Source organism: Rhineura floridana, chromosome 3 (assembly GCF_030035675.1).
Source record: "Rhineura floridana isolate rRhiFlo1 chromosome 3, rRhiFlo1.hap2, whole genome shotgun sequence".
NCBI lineage: Eukaryota > Metazoa > Chordata > Lepidosauria > Squamata > Rhineuridae > Rhineura > Rhineura floridana.
In genome coordinates, this window is record NC_084482.1 from 32,894,040 (window position 1) to 32,908,933 (window position 14,894).

The window sequence follows — 14,894 nt, forward strand, 5'->3', positions numbered from 1 at the left end:
ATGGCAATCATGCCCTGATTGTGGGCTTCCTAGAGGCATGTTTGAGGAATCTTTGTGAATTCTTATAGGAACTGATTTGATATGCCCCCTTGGTTATCCACTGTGGCTTCTACATTTCCTGGATGTTCTGCTGCTCTCAGCTCAATACGTGTATCAAAATGCAGTTTATTTGGAGAGAAAATGCATGGTTGGAGAAATGAAAATACATTCAGAAATAACATTTCTAAATACAAATTTAAAGGCAAAATTTCATGCACACTTTTTTCTTTTTGGTATTGCAGGTTAAATTGCATGTGGCATGGCATGGACCTGTGAGCCCTATATGGGCAGTTCTGCCAAGAAGGGCGAGGAAGGACAAGTGTGCTAAGCTCTGCCCTTCCCGTCTCATGGAGGGAGGAGGTCTGAAGTGGGGTAGGTAATAGTGGAGGTAGGTGATAGTGGCTGGAGCTTAGCACGCTCATCCCCACTTGCATGTAGGCTTTACTTGGGACTATGAACATGTGAGGAAGTAACACATACTGGAAATAAAGCGTTTCACCCATATCTAATGTTTGTCCACTGTAGGACACAGAAGGGACCTTCAGAATAGATGGACCTTTTGGACTGATCCAGTAGAGCTCTTTTAAGTTCTCACTATGAATGACTTATTTATGATGACACATTAAAAGTCTGTGTTGCCTTAGCTTTCATGTTGCCAAACACAGCTGACAGGATCCACTTTATACATGTAGAGAAATCTGTTGGCTGCAAGGCCTAGCACACTGGTAACAAGCTTTTATCGCCCATATGTACCTGTCTGGGATTTAAGATCATCTGCCTCTGGTCTCCTCTGTGTGCCTAGAGTGAAAGATGTTAGACTGACAGGCACGCGGGAGACAGCTTTCTCAGCTGTGGCCCCCAAGCTTTGGAATACCCTACCCAAGAAGTTCACTCTGCTCTCTCCCTGTTGGTTTTCCGGAGACTTCTGAAAATGATCTTGTTCTGGAGAGCCTTTGGGAGGGACTGAAGGTAGAGCCTGACACTAATTTTATGTCTTCTACGTTAAATGTTACCTTTGTAGTCCCTTTAGTATCAGTCCCTATATATATGTGTATCTGTGTGTGTGTATATATATATATTGTATTTTATGTATTTTAATTGTATTTTATGTATTTTAATTTATTTTAATGTTTTGTGATTCTACTACTTACAATTTTATTATGTACATGTCTGATTTTATTTTTGTAAGCCGCCCTGAGTGCCCTATTATAGGGTAGAAGGGCGGGACAGAAATATTTTAAATAAATAAATAAATAAAATAATACATGTGACTACCCAAAATCATGGTGTGAGAATGTGGTCTATAAGCAAGCATGGCTCTGTACCTCTTTGCTGCCATTAGGGTCGGTGTCACTGCTGAAATCTTCCGTGTTGAGGTTCTCAAAGTCAGACTCGCCCACAGCTATGGGGACACGGACGGTGAGGTTAGGGTTGTTGATGAAAGACATGTGGTCCTCATCAATGATGTACTTTTCCACGCTGCTACCAATGCCACTGGTGGTGCCATTGCCGTTCTTCTGAAAATCAATCTCCTGGTTGATGACAGCCCCAGTGTGGTTGGCAATGCAGTTCATCTTCTTGTCATACATCTCATCCAGTGGCTTGACTTCATCTGCCTCCCTCTGCTTGAAGTGGGTCTGTACAAACTTGCGCATTTTAATCTTTGTCCAGGCGATGCCCTTCTTCATCCGGATGACAGAGATCTGCAAGTTGTTCAACTCACCATCATCATCAGTTGCTGCAAGATTGTCTGCACTGAAAGAGCTCAGCAACAGGGCCAAGAATAGGTTTAGCACCTGGAGAAACAGCAAAAAGGCCTGTAAGGCAATGCTCTCTCTAGAAACATGCTCAGTGAATTGGCAGTATCTTTCCCAAAGTGGCATCATTCCTCTAGTCTGTAGCAGAGGGAGAGGGGAGACAATGAAGACCACTCCTTTGGCTTGACTTGGATCAGCTGCCAATTGGCTCCTCCCACACCATTTCTGGCAGCCATTTATTCCACCTGGTTGGTTATATATTTATAGAACTTGTATACTGCTTAACTGTAAAAGCCTCTAAGCGATTTACATAAACCTCTAAGCCACTTTAACAATTACATTATTATATAATAATGGGTACTAAAAATTGCTTATCTTCCTCTTTCGTCCCAATCCCGTTTCCCTTTTGTATCATCTTTATTAGATCACATGCCATTATTTTAAATTGCCAACACTGTGAATGCTCTGACAGAAATGTGGCATATAAATGTAGTAATGAAATAAAAGAAGTGAGCACATAGGCTGTGTACACACTAACCTGTTTGTAGCACAAAAAAGTAGTTTTTCTCAATCTGGAATAGTTCATGCTCACCCTCAACATGCCTCGTTCAAACTAGATTGTTTCTAGATGGCTCTTCAGGAAAGCTTTGGGATGGGTTAAGCTTTTATTGTTAGGTTTTTAAATTTTAATGTTTAATGTATCGTTTTATCGTGTACGTCGCCCAGAGTGGCTGGTCAACCAGCCAGATGGGCGACTAATAAATTGAATAATAAATAAATAGATCCTACCATCTACAAGTGGTTATTTGATATGCATTTGAAAACCCTCCCCTTATCCATACTTTCTCTTCTCTGCATATGCCCCAGGTGAATGAAGAAGGAAGTGGTATAAGCCCACCCACAATGTCATTGGGCAGGTGTGGATATATCCCCCGTTGCTGGGACATTGTTGCAGAAATGTGGAGAACTGAATTTAAGCTTGGAAAAATGGGAAACCAAGAGAACCAAGCGTGCACACAGCCTCTGACTCTGTTGTCTCCTTTTCCACTTGAAAGCCAGCCCTGCAGAATGCCCACTTTGGTTATAGAGAAGAAATGTGAAGCACTTTAATTTAACACCACCACTACCCCATATGGGCAAAGCCTCACACTTTTCATTCTCAACACTGTAGGAGAGGGTGCTGGTTAACGAATCTCAAAAAGTAACAGGGAGAGAAAGCAGACATTGGGGATTAAGGCAGGGGAACACAGTCTTAAATTATGGACATCCATATGCAGCTGGCAAAAAGGGCCCCTGATCGGTGTATGAGAGACATTGGGTGCACTACAACAGAAGTTACATGCATCTTATTTCCCCCCAAATAAAAGGAAATTGAACACTGCACTGCATCCTTCAATCTCATGGGAGTTGGGTTTAATGTCATTCATTGTTTTAAGGCTCATCACATAATCTGATCATTTTATTCTCAATGGTGGCTATTCCTTTCGTTTTTATGCACAAATGATCGTATGGAGGCATGCTGTTTTTCACAGGAAAACAAAAGGCAAGGTACAAGTCTGACATCTGAGTTAGACAAAATTATTTTTTATAAAGCATTTCAGCAGTATCTTTTTTAATACAGGGGTGAAAGGGGGAAAAAGATACAAAGCTTAGGAAAAAATTACAATGTGAGCAATGGCAAAGTAAAATGATGCCTGGGCTTTTTAAAAAATGCATTAACATTTCAAAAATTTTATGCCAGTTTGAAAAGAGGGAATTCTTCTCCATGTGCTTCTACATTTCCTGAAGCTATGATCCTAAAAATATGCACAGCGGTTCTGTGAAGGCAACAAAGCTACTGGGTCATCCCACATGTGATCAATGATGGAAGTCTATTTTGCTGTGATGTCAGCTGATCCCATTATAGCAGTTTGTGTAGGCATATCCTATTTGTATGTTTGCATCAACACTGATAAGTCCCTTCTGCCCAAAATACCTCTAGGTGGATTCAGGTTTGGCATAAGAATATGGCATCCTCAGGTATGTGGAGGCCCCAGGCATTCTGGCAGGGTCTGCTGCTGATAGCTGTCATGAGCTCTCTTTTTAAAAGTGTATGGGAGCTGCCATTTATATTTCCCACAATGCCCTAGAATTATGCTACTTTGAGGGCATTGTAGGAGATCAAAATGGAGCTTCCCAGTTGCCTGGTATTAATTCAGGGCACTATCTTTTTTTAAAAAATCTGCCAAATCATAAAGAATATCAACAAACCTACCGGACCATCTTTTATGAGCTGAATGATAAAATCTGTTCTGCTATGATGTCATTTGCAATCCCATTATAACAGTTGCTGCTACTTATTACAATGGTAGGAAGTGGCCCCTCAAAGGATACTTTGCAAGAGTTCCCTCCCCTCAGGCACGGAGCTGGCCCTGCGTGGGCTTGTCATAGCTGAAATGCACAATATAATCTTATTCTACCCAGCACTTATATTTGCTCTTATTTCAATGCCAGAAAGGGAGATGAATGCTGTTGTTGGTATAGCAGTCCAGGGTCTGCAATGCCAGTGCAGTGTCATAGATCCAGGTTCAGAGCCAACAAGCCACTGAGTTACAGTTGTGGGGGTGCACAGTTAGGGGGGGCTATGCTTGTGGGATTTCCACAGGCATCGGGCTGGTGGCCATTGTTGGGAATAGGAGGCTGGATCAAATGGTCCTTAGATCTGATCGAACAACAGAGGTTCTTATGTTATAAATTAGGGGTAGTCTTCTTGCCCTGTAGAAGCTGTGGACTACAACCTTCCACAATCCCAGCCAGCATGACCAATGGTCAGGGATGATGGGAGTTGTAGTCCACACCTTGAGGGCAACAGGTTATCTACCCATGTTCTAGATCATGACATTCATTGGTGCAGGAGGATGCCTAATCCTGACTGTTTCTTTGCTGGTGTGGTAACCATTAAGATTGGGTTTTAAAGCATGCAAATAGAGAATATTAGCTGCAGAACCTGCAACAGAATAAAATTAGTGAGTTCTTGTCCACTGTATTACAAGACAGCCATTCATTTTCAACTCAAAAGCAACCACAGATTTATATTTACTGACCACCAAATTTCCAATGACCATCACCATCATGAAGACAATGAGGCACATTGCCTGTCCCGCCACTTCCATACAGTCCCACATGGTTTCAATCCATTCCCCACACAGCACACGGAAGACGATAAGGAAAGAGTGGAAGAAGTCGTTCATGTGCCATCGTGGAAGCTCACAGTCAGGGTTGATCTTGCAGACACATTCCTTGTAGCTCTTGCCGAAAAGCTGCATCCCCACCACAGCAAAGATGAAAACAATGATGGCTAGCACCAAGGTCAGGTTTCCCAAGGCACCCACTGAGTTACCAATGATTTTAATCAACATGTTCAGGGTTGGCCAGGATTTTGCTAGCTTGAAGACCCTCAACTTGAAGATGGTGTGAAAAAGAAAGAGAAAAAAATACATTTGATTTTTAAAAAATGAGAGAATCACACGGAGAAACCAATGAAGTGATACTTCTGGCAATGGAGTTCTTAATTTATGACCATGAACCAAACATTGAATAGGATATTTCTAGAGGTAGAGCTGTAGAGACATGGATTTTTAGCTGGAAAGTCAAGATCTGTAGACAGTCACTAACAGATTATTTGAATCACTGCCATCATGGGCAACCACACCTGCCTTATACCATCAGGCCATTGGTCCATCTAGCTCAATACTGTCTATACTAACTGGCAACAGCTTTCCAAAGGTCTCAGGCAAGAGTCTTTCCCAGCCGTACTGAGAAATGGTAGATATTGAACTGGGGATCTTGTGCATTCAAAGCATGAGCTCTACTACTGAGCTCCAGCTCTTTCCCCACTTTTCATACACAGTGTCTTCACATTATCTTGGCCAGGCAGCAATTGTGGTCATAGCCTTGCATATTCTTGGAAGTGATCACATAAGATGCTGTCATATGTCTGAAATGACCCTGAGCTGTTATCATAAGGGAAAAACCCATTACAGTTTTTTCAAAAAATTAAAATGTACCAATATATTCTTCTCTTGTTTAAAAATTCACTTTTCCCACAACAAATTCTACCTCCACTTGGAGCTATAAAAATATTGAATGTTTCTCTCTCCCCTGACCCCCAAATATGCCAGGAAACATTTCAAGAGAAACATTATGTTATTATTGATAATTTACATTGGCTAAAAAAAAGTTTCCTAAGCTTTTACATTCAATTCCTTTGATAAATGAAATGATTTTTAATTACCCCTCCCAAATGCACTCTATCCTCCTCCACACAGCTTAATTAAAACAACAACAACAAGCTTACTAAGGAGACATCAAGTTTCCTATCACATCCTTTCCTCTGCCTCCTGCACACTCTGCTCCATGTGTGGAATTTCCTCACATTAGCCCTCCTTCTCTGCGAGCTCCTGTCCCAGATATGCAGAGCTATGTGCATTTATTTCTCTGTCCTGAGGATGGACGAAATTATTTAATACAAGTGAAAACTACATCTAAAACATGCTTTTAAAATTAATTGAGGGTGTAATCCTGCTCTCCTAGGGGGAGTGCCCACACATGGAGGCCTCCTTGTAGACATCTCCAAACGTATACCTGCTATAGGGACCAATGGGTTTTTTTGTTAAATCCACTGACATAAAAAGGGAAAAAATGAAACCCTCTACCCCCTCTACCCAAGCCCGGCAGTGCTTTGGATTTCGCAGTTCACCCGCTACAACCACTCTCCTCTCCAACGTGGTAGGATGGTACCATTAATCTAACTTCCTTTAAAAAAAAGAAAAGTTGATATTGTATCTGGGATATTAACACCTTACTTTTCAGGATGGAACTTCCTTTTATTGTTTTGCTGATATAGTCTACAAATGATAAGCTCTCAAGTGTTTGTATTATACAGCCACGAGACAGGCTGTATACTATAGCCAGCATGGATTTTTCACATTCCACAATGTTAAATTGAAGATACCCCCCATGCCATTCTGATGCTTCCCATAAGCTCATTTCTAAACAAAACCTTACAAAACTTATAGTCCTGAACTCAGAAACACTTGCTTAACAACCCTCTAAGTTTTCATGGTGATACACAAAACAGTCAGAGAGAATCGAGAGTTCAAGTGTAAAAAGAGAGAAAAGACCCCTTTTGGATGTTTTTCTGTCAGAGTTCTCATAATCTGTTGAAATTCATTAAAAATCATCCATGTTCACAGAGTACCTGTAATCCTATTACTGACCTTGCCCCATACTCTGACCTTCATCTTCTGTAGTTTAAAAGTTTAAAAAATGCCTGGCTGATTTTTAATTAATTTAAGAAATTTTGCATTGAACTGAATGATAATATCGGGCATGCTCAGTAAGAAACAACTGTCAGCATTCTAAAAGCCAGACTCATAGGTGCTGGGCTTGGCTAATCAGGGGGCCACACCCACCCCAGATTTGATTTCACGTGAGACAGTCCTGGCTTCCCCCAGAGAATCCTGGGAAACGTAGCTTGTGAAGGGGGATGAGAGGAGACTCCTATTCCCCTGACAGAGCTCCAGTGGCCAGACTGGTTTAAAAGTCAGGCACTCTGATTGAAGGTCTGTGAGGGGAACAGGGCATCTCCTAGCAACTCTCAGCACCCTTCACTAACTACACTTCTCAGGATTCTTTGAGAGATGCCATGACTGTCCAAAGTGAAATAAAGGTTTGGTGTGGATGTGTCAGGCCCAGGATGTGACTCAGGAACCAGACCAACGATTGTAGTTAATTCGTGTTTTATTAGGGTAATGTCCAAACAAAGACTGCGTTTTCTCATGAATCAATACAGGGATACAGGTCCTGTGGCATTGGGAGAAAGTTGACAGAGCAAGGGACTTCTTCCCGCCTGTTCTTTAAGAAGGGGCCAAACGGGTGCACAATCTTTCGCTCCTCCTTAACTGCCCCTCAGGTACTGCCCGCCTTCCCCCCCTTCTCTCCTGTCTTTTCAGCTGTCTGCGTGTGCGCGGTGAGGGGGGAAGCATCACCCCCTCCTCTTCTGAAGTTTCCGATTCCAGGATGGGGGATAGGGGAGGGGCTGATGGTAAACTGCCTCCCCGCTTTTCGGCTGTGAGCAGCCCTCCCTCTTCCGCCTCTTGCTCTGAGCCTGAAAGAGGGGGAGGCGTGAGAATGTCCAGGGAGGGCTCAGGCTCCCCGTTGCTAAGCGACCTTATCACTGGCAGTTCCTCTGTTTCGTCTTCGCTCCAAAGGGGGGAAGTTCCTCCCCCTTCCCTCTGCCATCCAACCGAATACTCTTCTCCCAACTCTCCGGGATCCAGCTCCCCGGGATTGGGACCCCAGCTCTGCCTTCCGACAGGATGTGGCCAGGGACAGCTTTCATTTAAATTTGGGTGGGAGACTACATGTGCCTCTTGTAGAATAAAAAGGTGGGGGAAATGCTGAAAAGCAATGATACTGTTCACAATGTTTTCCTTTTGGAAAGAAAAGAGGCTTCCCCTGTGCCCAGTGCCCACCCACCCAATCCCCTCCGCCGCCTCCTCCCTCAGGTCAGTGTTGTTGCCTTTGCTGCTGGTCCTCCTGGTGCTCTCATTGCCTTTGCTGCCAGTCCTATTGTCTCTGCTGCTGGTCCTCCTGGTGATATTTCTCAATCCATTCTGCTTGCTGCTGGAACATCAATCTCATCTGTTCCAGGAGGGTTGCTTTTCCTCCCTCCATTTTAACTCAGGCACACCTTGCTCCCAATGCTTCTTCCAGGAAACTCAATCCCACTCCTAACACCAGTGTTGCACACCTCCCCAATCTCCACGCAGCCATGAAGCTCACTGGGTGACCTTGGGCCAGTCACTGCCTCTCAGCCTCAGAGGAAGGCAATGGTAAACCCCCTCTGAATACTGGTTACCATGAAAACATGTGCCTCTGAGCATATGGTGAGTGGTGGCAACACCTTCAATCAGCCCAAATAATAGAAAGAAGACACGTGCTGTGCTGATCTTGTTTTAGCAGGGAGCAAGCAACATTATTAAGACAGTTGACATAGCTCAGATAGTCACTTTAAATATGTCTGATTTACTTTGCAATTTTAATGAAGTTAAATCATTTTCTTTTGCTTCTATTTCTGTGAATATGTGAAGTACAGCAAAATTTACACTAAAAAACCTCCAAAAATAATTGTGGAATAATGGCACTGACTATTCTGCAGAATAGTTTCCAGTGGACACCAGGAGTGTCTCAGTTTGCACAAGATAAAACAGTGGGAGGTGAAATATATTCTAGCAAAATGCTAGGTATGCTCTGTTTTTAATTGACCATGCCAACCTTTCCTTAAGTGGAGTGGTTTAAACATAGCAGGCTGAAAACATGCATCTTGGGCAGGCCAAGTTTGTTTTTTCCAACAGCTAGAGTCATTGCTTTAAGGAGCTACATATTGTAATCCATGTGAATTTACATCAAACTGTAGTTTCAGATTCAACTGTTAACGCGTCCAAAATAGAAATAGAGCATGACCTCCAGTTTGAAACACAAGAGGCTGTCTTCACCATCATATGACATTGACCAATAAAAATGCTTTGAAATTAGTGAGAATAAATTTGACACAGGTTTCTAGGATGAATAATGAGGGAAATAAAATTCTCTAGATTAGATTCTCTGTAGAAACAATAGTAACACAGGAATGAAGCAAAGAAAGAACACCAACAAACATACAAAAATGTAATTCGCCATCTTTGGAGATGGCAGGTATTGCCACCACTCACCATATGCTCAGAGGCACGTTACCAAATTCTTCCAAACTCCACAGGAAGTGGATTGGACTGTGAAAGACCAACCCAAATTGTGTTTGCATTTTGACAAATTTGTAGGGCAGACCAGTATCTCAGAGAGGAGGTCAGGTCTCTTGCTCCCCTGGTGCTGCCCAATTTCCCTGCTTTTTAAAGTTTGATAGAAATATCTGTGGGCCATAGGTATGTTCTTAAACTGCAAGGTTTCTTTTGCCTATTAGTGAATAAAGCAACTAGCTTTCATATTCTAGCTGATTGTATATTTTGAGGCAATGTTAAACAGGATAAATGGAGATTGGAAGGGGATAGAAACCAACTCTTGGACACTAAACAACTCTTCACAGTTAATATTCCTCCTGTGGAACTTTACTGTTAGTTCTGATATATATTCATGTAACCTTAGTTTAAAAGAGTTATATAAGATGGAAAGTAAACAAAAGACAAGAAATGGTAAAAAGATGAGTAAAATAAATAAGGAATACCAGTCGGAAAGATCGCAGCACTGAAAGCCCTTCCACATCTGCTAGCATCAGTTCCAGTAAACTGAGAGAGACAATAAATCCATCAAAAATGTTCCATCCTTCTTGGAAATAATAGTAGGGGTCCATTGCTATGAGCTTTAGGAACATTTCAGCTGTGAAAATTCCAGTGAAAACCTAAAAAGAAAAAGGAATCAGAATGTTCATAAAGCTCTCATTTAATTTGGATTCATACAGAATACTTGCCTTTGAAAGAAAGAAAGAAAGAAAGAAAGAAAGAAGGCCATAGTGTATCAACAATTTAGATGAAGAGACCGTATTTTTTTGCTATAATTGGAATTTTTTCCCTCTGCTATATTTTTTTAGAATTTCACTTAATTCTCTCAATACACTCCACTGTCAGTACTTCAAAACTGACAGTAGTGCCAGCTGCAATGGAAATGGACTGCCTTCAAGTTGATCCTGATTTATGGCTGTCCTATGAATAGGGTTTTCATGGTAAGCGGTATTCAGAGGGGGTTTACCATTGCCTCCCTCTAAGGCTAGTCCTCCCCAGCTGGCTAGGGCCTGCTCAGCTTGCCACAGCTGCACAAGCCAGCCCCTTCCTTGTCCACAACTGCCAGCTGGGGGGCAACTGGGCTCCTTGGGACTATGCAGCTTGCCCATGGCTGCACAGGTGGCAGGGCACATAACCCCTGAGCCACTCCCTGTGGGGTGATCTTTAGCTGGCCTTGACACCCAGGAGCGAGGATTTGAACTCACAGACTCTGGACTCCCAGCCAGGCTCTCCTGCCCGCTGTGCTATACCAGCTAGAGTGCCACAAAATTCTAGACACTCATGGATAGCACCAGCAATCCTGCCCTATTTATTTTATTTATTTAAATAGTTGTGCCTTTTTGGACTGAGTCCATCCTGGTATTCAAAAGTAGTTGGGATTTAAATCGTTATATGACTAGAGTAATCAGCTATGCAAGATATCATTAATCTGTTGGTCTTAGTGTATGAAGAAGCCCCCTGTTGTCCACTTGGCATTGGAAGCCTTTTCATGCAAGTTTTGCTTACCAGATTTCCTACGTTCAAGACATGTTCAAATTGTGGGGTCATGGGATGGTGTTCCATTGCCATGAACAGAGTATTCAAAACAATACAGATAGTAATGGCTAAATCCACAAAGGGGTCCATGACAATCAAGTTAACAATTTCTTTTAACTTCACCCAGGATGGGTGGCACTCCCAAATGAGGAAGGTGTTGGCAAATTTGTACCAGCAAGGAGGACATTTTCTTTGGGATTCCTCCAGTTCTACAACAAAATAAGAAAGAGGACAACATTAACAGATTTATGTTTTACCAATTAAAAATGTAGAACTATTCAGTGAAATTTTATACAAGGTTTAAGTCATTCTTGATTGGCTGACTATGTAGGCTGCTATATTTTAGAATAAGAGATTATCACATTTCACAGACAAAAGAAATCAAAACATCAGCAATGATGACAACCATGGAAATGGAAGATTAACAATAAATTATAGATGCATAATTAATCTAAATATCCATAAAATTAATATTTGGGTGTGGGGTGGAATTGATAAAAATAGTATTTCTTAGATCATGTATATATTACATTTTTATCCTGCTCTTCCTCCAAGGAGCTCAGGGCACCATGCAGAGTCTGAAAATGCTGAAAAGTAACATCTATGCAATCTTAAGGACTAGAAACTGTAGGGTGGTTTTTAAAATGAAAGTAAGAGAAAAGGAAAGGAGAACACTAACTTCTGAAGTGAGTAATCTCTTGAGCTAGTGGGCACAGGGCCACAGTCCGCTTAAACATACCTTCTACAAGGGTATTTGTTATTACTGTCATTATACTGTTGGTTCGGTCCTTCCTTCCATAGGATGCATTCAGCTGGTCCATTGATACCAAGAGTGACCCAGTAGCTTTCTTTTTAATCTCCACTTCAGTGGTTCCCTGCAAAATCCATAAAATCCTGTTAGTACAGCCCCTTTCATGTCTATGGAGGGAAATGTGATAGGCTTTAAGTTGCAAAGGCAGAATTTGTTTTCCACACCTCTGTGAAATCTTTACAACATGGAAGATGGTGGTTACTGACCTTCCCTCCTTAAGGTTTAGAAAGATTTTGCTGTTATAAAAATGAAGTCTATTGTACCTAACATCTAACTTTTAAAGTCATGAGTAATTTGAAGTGCGTTTCAGAAATCTATTGCAATGGGGAAAACTTTCTTGGTGTAAAAGGAGTTTTACTAACTAACTGCACAAGGCTGATTTAATGTTAATGCACAGGATTTCTAGATACAATTTCTTGTTCTCTACAGAGTACCCTGTATATTGTTTTATGTGCTCTTTATTGGATATTTACATTTACTCTGTGAATTGTTCTTTTGCTATTCCAATAAAATTTGGAGTCCCTTGGAATTACATAAAACAAAAACGCTGGAAGAATGTGTCTTCCATGCATGCCTAGATTGTCCCATAAGCACCAGCTAATCACATAATATTATTTATCTAAAGATAACTTTGCACTGGCTATTTAGTCTTGACTTGTAAACATAAGTAATAGAGCTTTTTACGCTTCTTTGTAAGTAGGAGCAGGCACAAACCCATAGAATGACAAATGCCTTTTACTTCAAGCACAAATAGCATTTGTTGCTTTGGATCTGAGCATATAGATGTGTGAAATATAATATTTACTTGGTGTATAGCCTGCATAGTTTATGTTATCTCTCAGATGTGATGAAGATTAGGTGTTTCTATTGTTTAACAACAGGTCAGATTATAACCATTGTCCAAAACAACTATCCCGTGATCGGCATCACATAATACAGATACATATGTTAGATTACCTTTCATGCATACATCATGCTATAGATAACATGTCTGTAACATTTCCATGCAGTTAGAGGACTAAGTTCTGACATGCTAACTAGAGAAAGTGGTAGCAATTGAAGCTGAAAGAAACGAGGAAGGGCTTCAAACGTTCTTAAGGAGGGAAAAAGGACTGGGAAGTAATAGTTTAATTTAATTTGCAAGTATTAAGATAAAGTGTGTTTTTTTAAAAAAGAAAAAAAGGCTGGAATTTACAGACCCAGGAACAAGACTTTCCTTCTGCACTTCAGCCAAAGACAAACGATGCTATTTCTGAACACATTCACTTTGGAGCAATTTACTTTGATCATAATGGGAGTAAGTGTGGTTAAGATTAGTGGCAATGATTTTGGCTTACAGATGACCTCATAACTTTAGTTTACCTTCATTCCCTAGCATAGTGCTCACTGAGGCAGGACGTCTGGGCTATATCACTTCAGGCTGCAAGTGGGAGAAAAGCTTATGGGGGGAGGATTTTGATTGGGAGCATGTCCTTTAGGGAAAGCCGAAGCCCCCTCCTACAAATCAAATCAGTCTTTCCCCAACCCTTGGCTGTATTAACACAAAAAGAGAGGCCATCAGAAGATATTCCACCTGTCTCATATCTTGTGTCCAGTCTGATCTTAAAAATGCACTAGTACACCAAAGAATGTCATTCCACATAAATAATTTTCCTCCATGTAGAACACTACATTCTCGCTGACATCTCGTTTTCTATGTGGAAGGGTTGTTGTTCTTCTGTTTGGCACAGCATTCAGTCATGTCAGATCCTGTGAGATCTGCAGCCTCTGAAGTGGTTTAGTCCAGTCACAAGTTTACCATCTCTGGCTCAGTGAGAAAAAACGTCTCTTTCTCACTGTCCTAAAAATTCCTAAATGGTTCATTGTGAAAAAAACAGAACTTCATATTACACTAGATCTTCTCTCATTTACCTCATTTCTGAAGTATGGACAGGAACAAGTATGGACAGGAACTCCCCCCCCCAAAAAAGAGAGTAAATAACTGGCTGAGGAAGATTAATACAGAATTAATCCTACTTGTATGGGTGGCATTAAGAAAATTTCTGGTCCATCCTATTCATGCCCAGATGACCCTCAATAATTTGAATCTTTTGAGGGATTTGATTTAACAAATGGCACATTAATCACTACTCATTTCCTAAAAAAATTTGTTCCAAGCCATTTTTTCTCAGAAGCCAGAAGACAAAAGGAGAAGGAAATGTGTGAGTAGGTTAATCCAAGAAAGAAGGGAAAGTGAAGAAGATTAAAAAGCAGAGGAGTTTGGGATAAGGGTTCAGATTATAACATCTGTGGCTAGACAAACCAAGTTTCATTCTGTCAAGGATCCATTTTGGCGGCATACAGGAAAGCAGAAAGAAGGGCAGACCGCCATGCCTAGACTATCTACTCATTGACTTCCTTACGCTGTCATCAGTAGCTGCCTTATCTATTTTCACCTCAGGCAGAAGCCGCCCGCTGGGTATGTTAGAGGTTGGGCCACCAATCAGGGAGACTACGCCATTGCAGTCTACGGTGCTGTTCCGCTTCACATTCCGACGGATGCTGGGAAAGATGCAGGACGATCTGCTTCCCTGGCTGTAGCCACTGTAACCACTGTAGCTGCTTTTCCGCTCGTGGCCCCGGATTGGGATGAAGAGGGAATCCCTCCTGCCCTCGCTCTCTTCCACTGTGCTGTGCTCATCATCAGCAAATTCATTTTCTGAACCCGGGTCACGGAAACCTCTCTTGAAGCTGAAGATGCTGCTTCTACTGTTGTGTCGGGAGAGGTATGGGGATCCTGGGATGCTAAGCAGTGACTGGAAGAGAAAGCAAGCAGGAAGGTGATGGTGCGTGTGTGAATTTTCCATACAACTCCGCCACAAAAACACTAGAGGCTGGCAGCCAAGGTATCAGCTGATTAGTTCCAATCAATATAGGAAATTCATATCCCATCCCCAT

The 14,894-nt window shown here is 41.7% G+C and overlaps 1 protein-coding gene across 7 annotated transcripts in view; it reads right to left on the bottom strand.

Annotated features, from left to right (window-relative positions):
* Nucleotides 1-14,894, bottom strand: part of SCN8A (sodium voltage-gated channel alpha subunit 8) — a 98,719-nt gene that overhangs the window by 31,307 nt on the left and 52,518 nt on the right. For 5 of the 7 annotated variants that reach the window (XM_061621753.1, XM_061621754.1, XM_061621757.1 and 2 more), the window contains exons 11-16: nucleotides 14,393-14,752; nucleotides 11,886-12,021; nucleotides 11,117-11,355; nucleotides 10,057-10,230; nucleotides 4,880-5,236; nucleotides 1,365-1,835 (exon numbers count right to left, since the gene is read on the bottom strand). In XM_061621753.1, coding sequence (XP_061477737.1) covers nucleotides 1,365-1,835; nucleotides 4,880-5,236; nucleotides 10,057-10,230; nucleotides 11,117-11,355; nucleotides 11,886-12,021; nucleotides 14,393-14,752 — 1,737 coding nt within the window. Of the gene's footprint in view, nucleotides 1-1,364; nucleotides 1,836-4,879; nucleotides 5,237-10,056; nucleotides 10,231-11,116; nucleotides 11,356-11,885; nucleotides 12,022-14,359; nucleotides 14,753-14,894 lie in introns of all 7 variants that reach the window. The other 2 variants (XM_061621756.1, XM_061621751.1) reach the window with 1 other exon arrangement.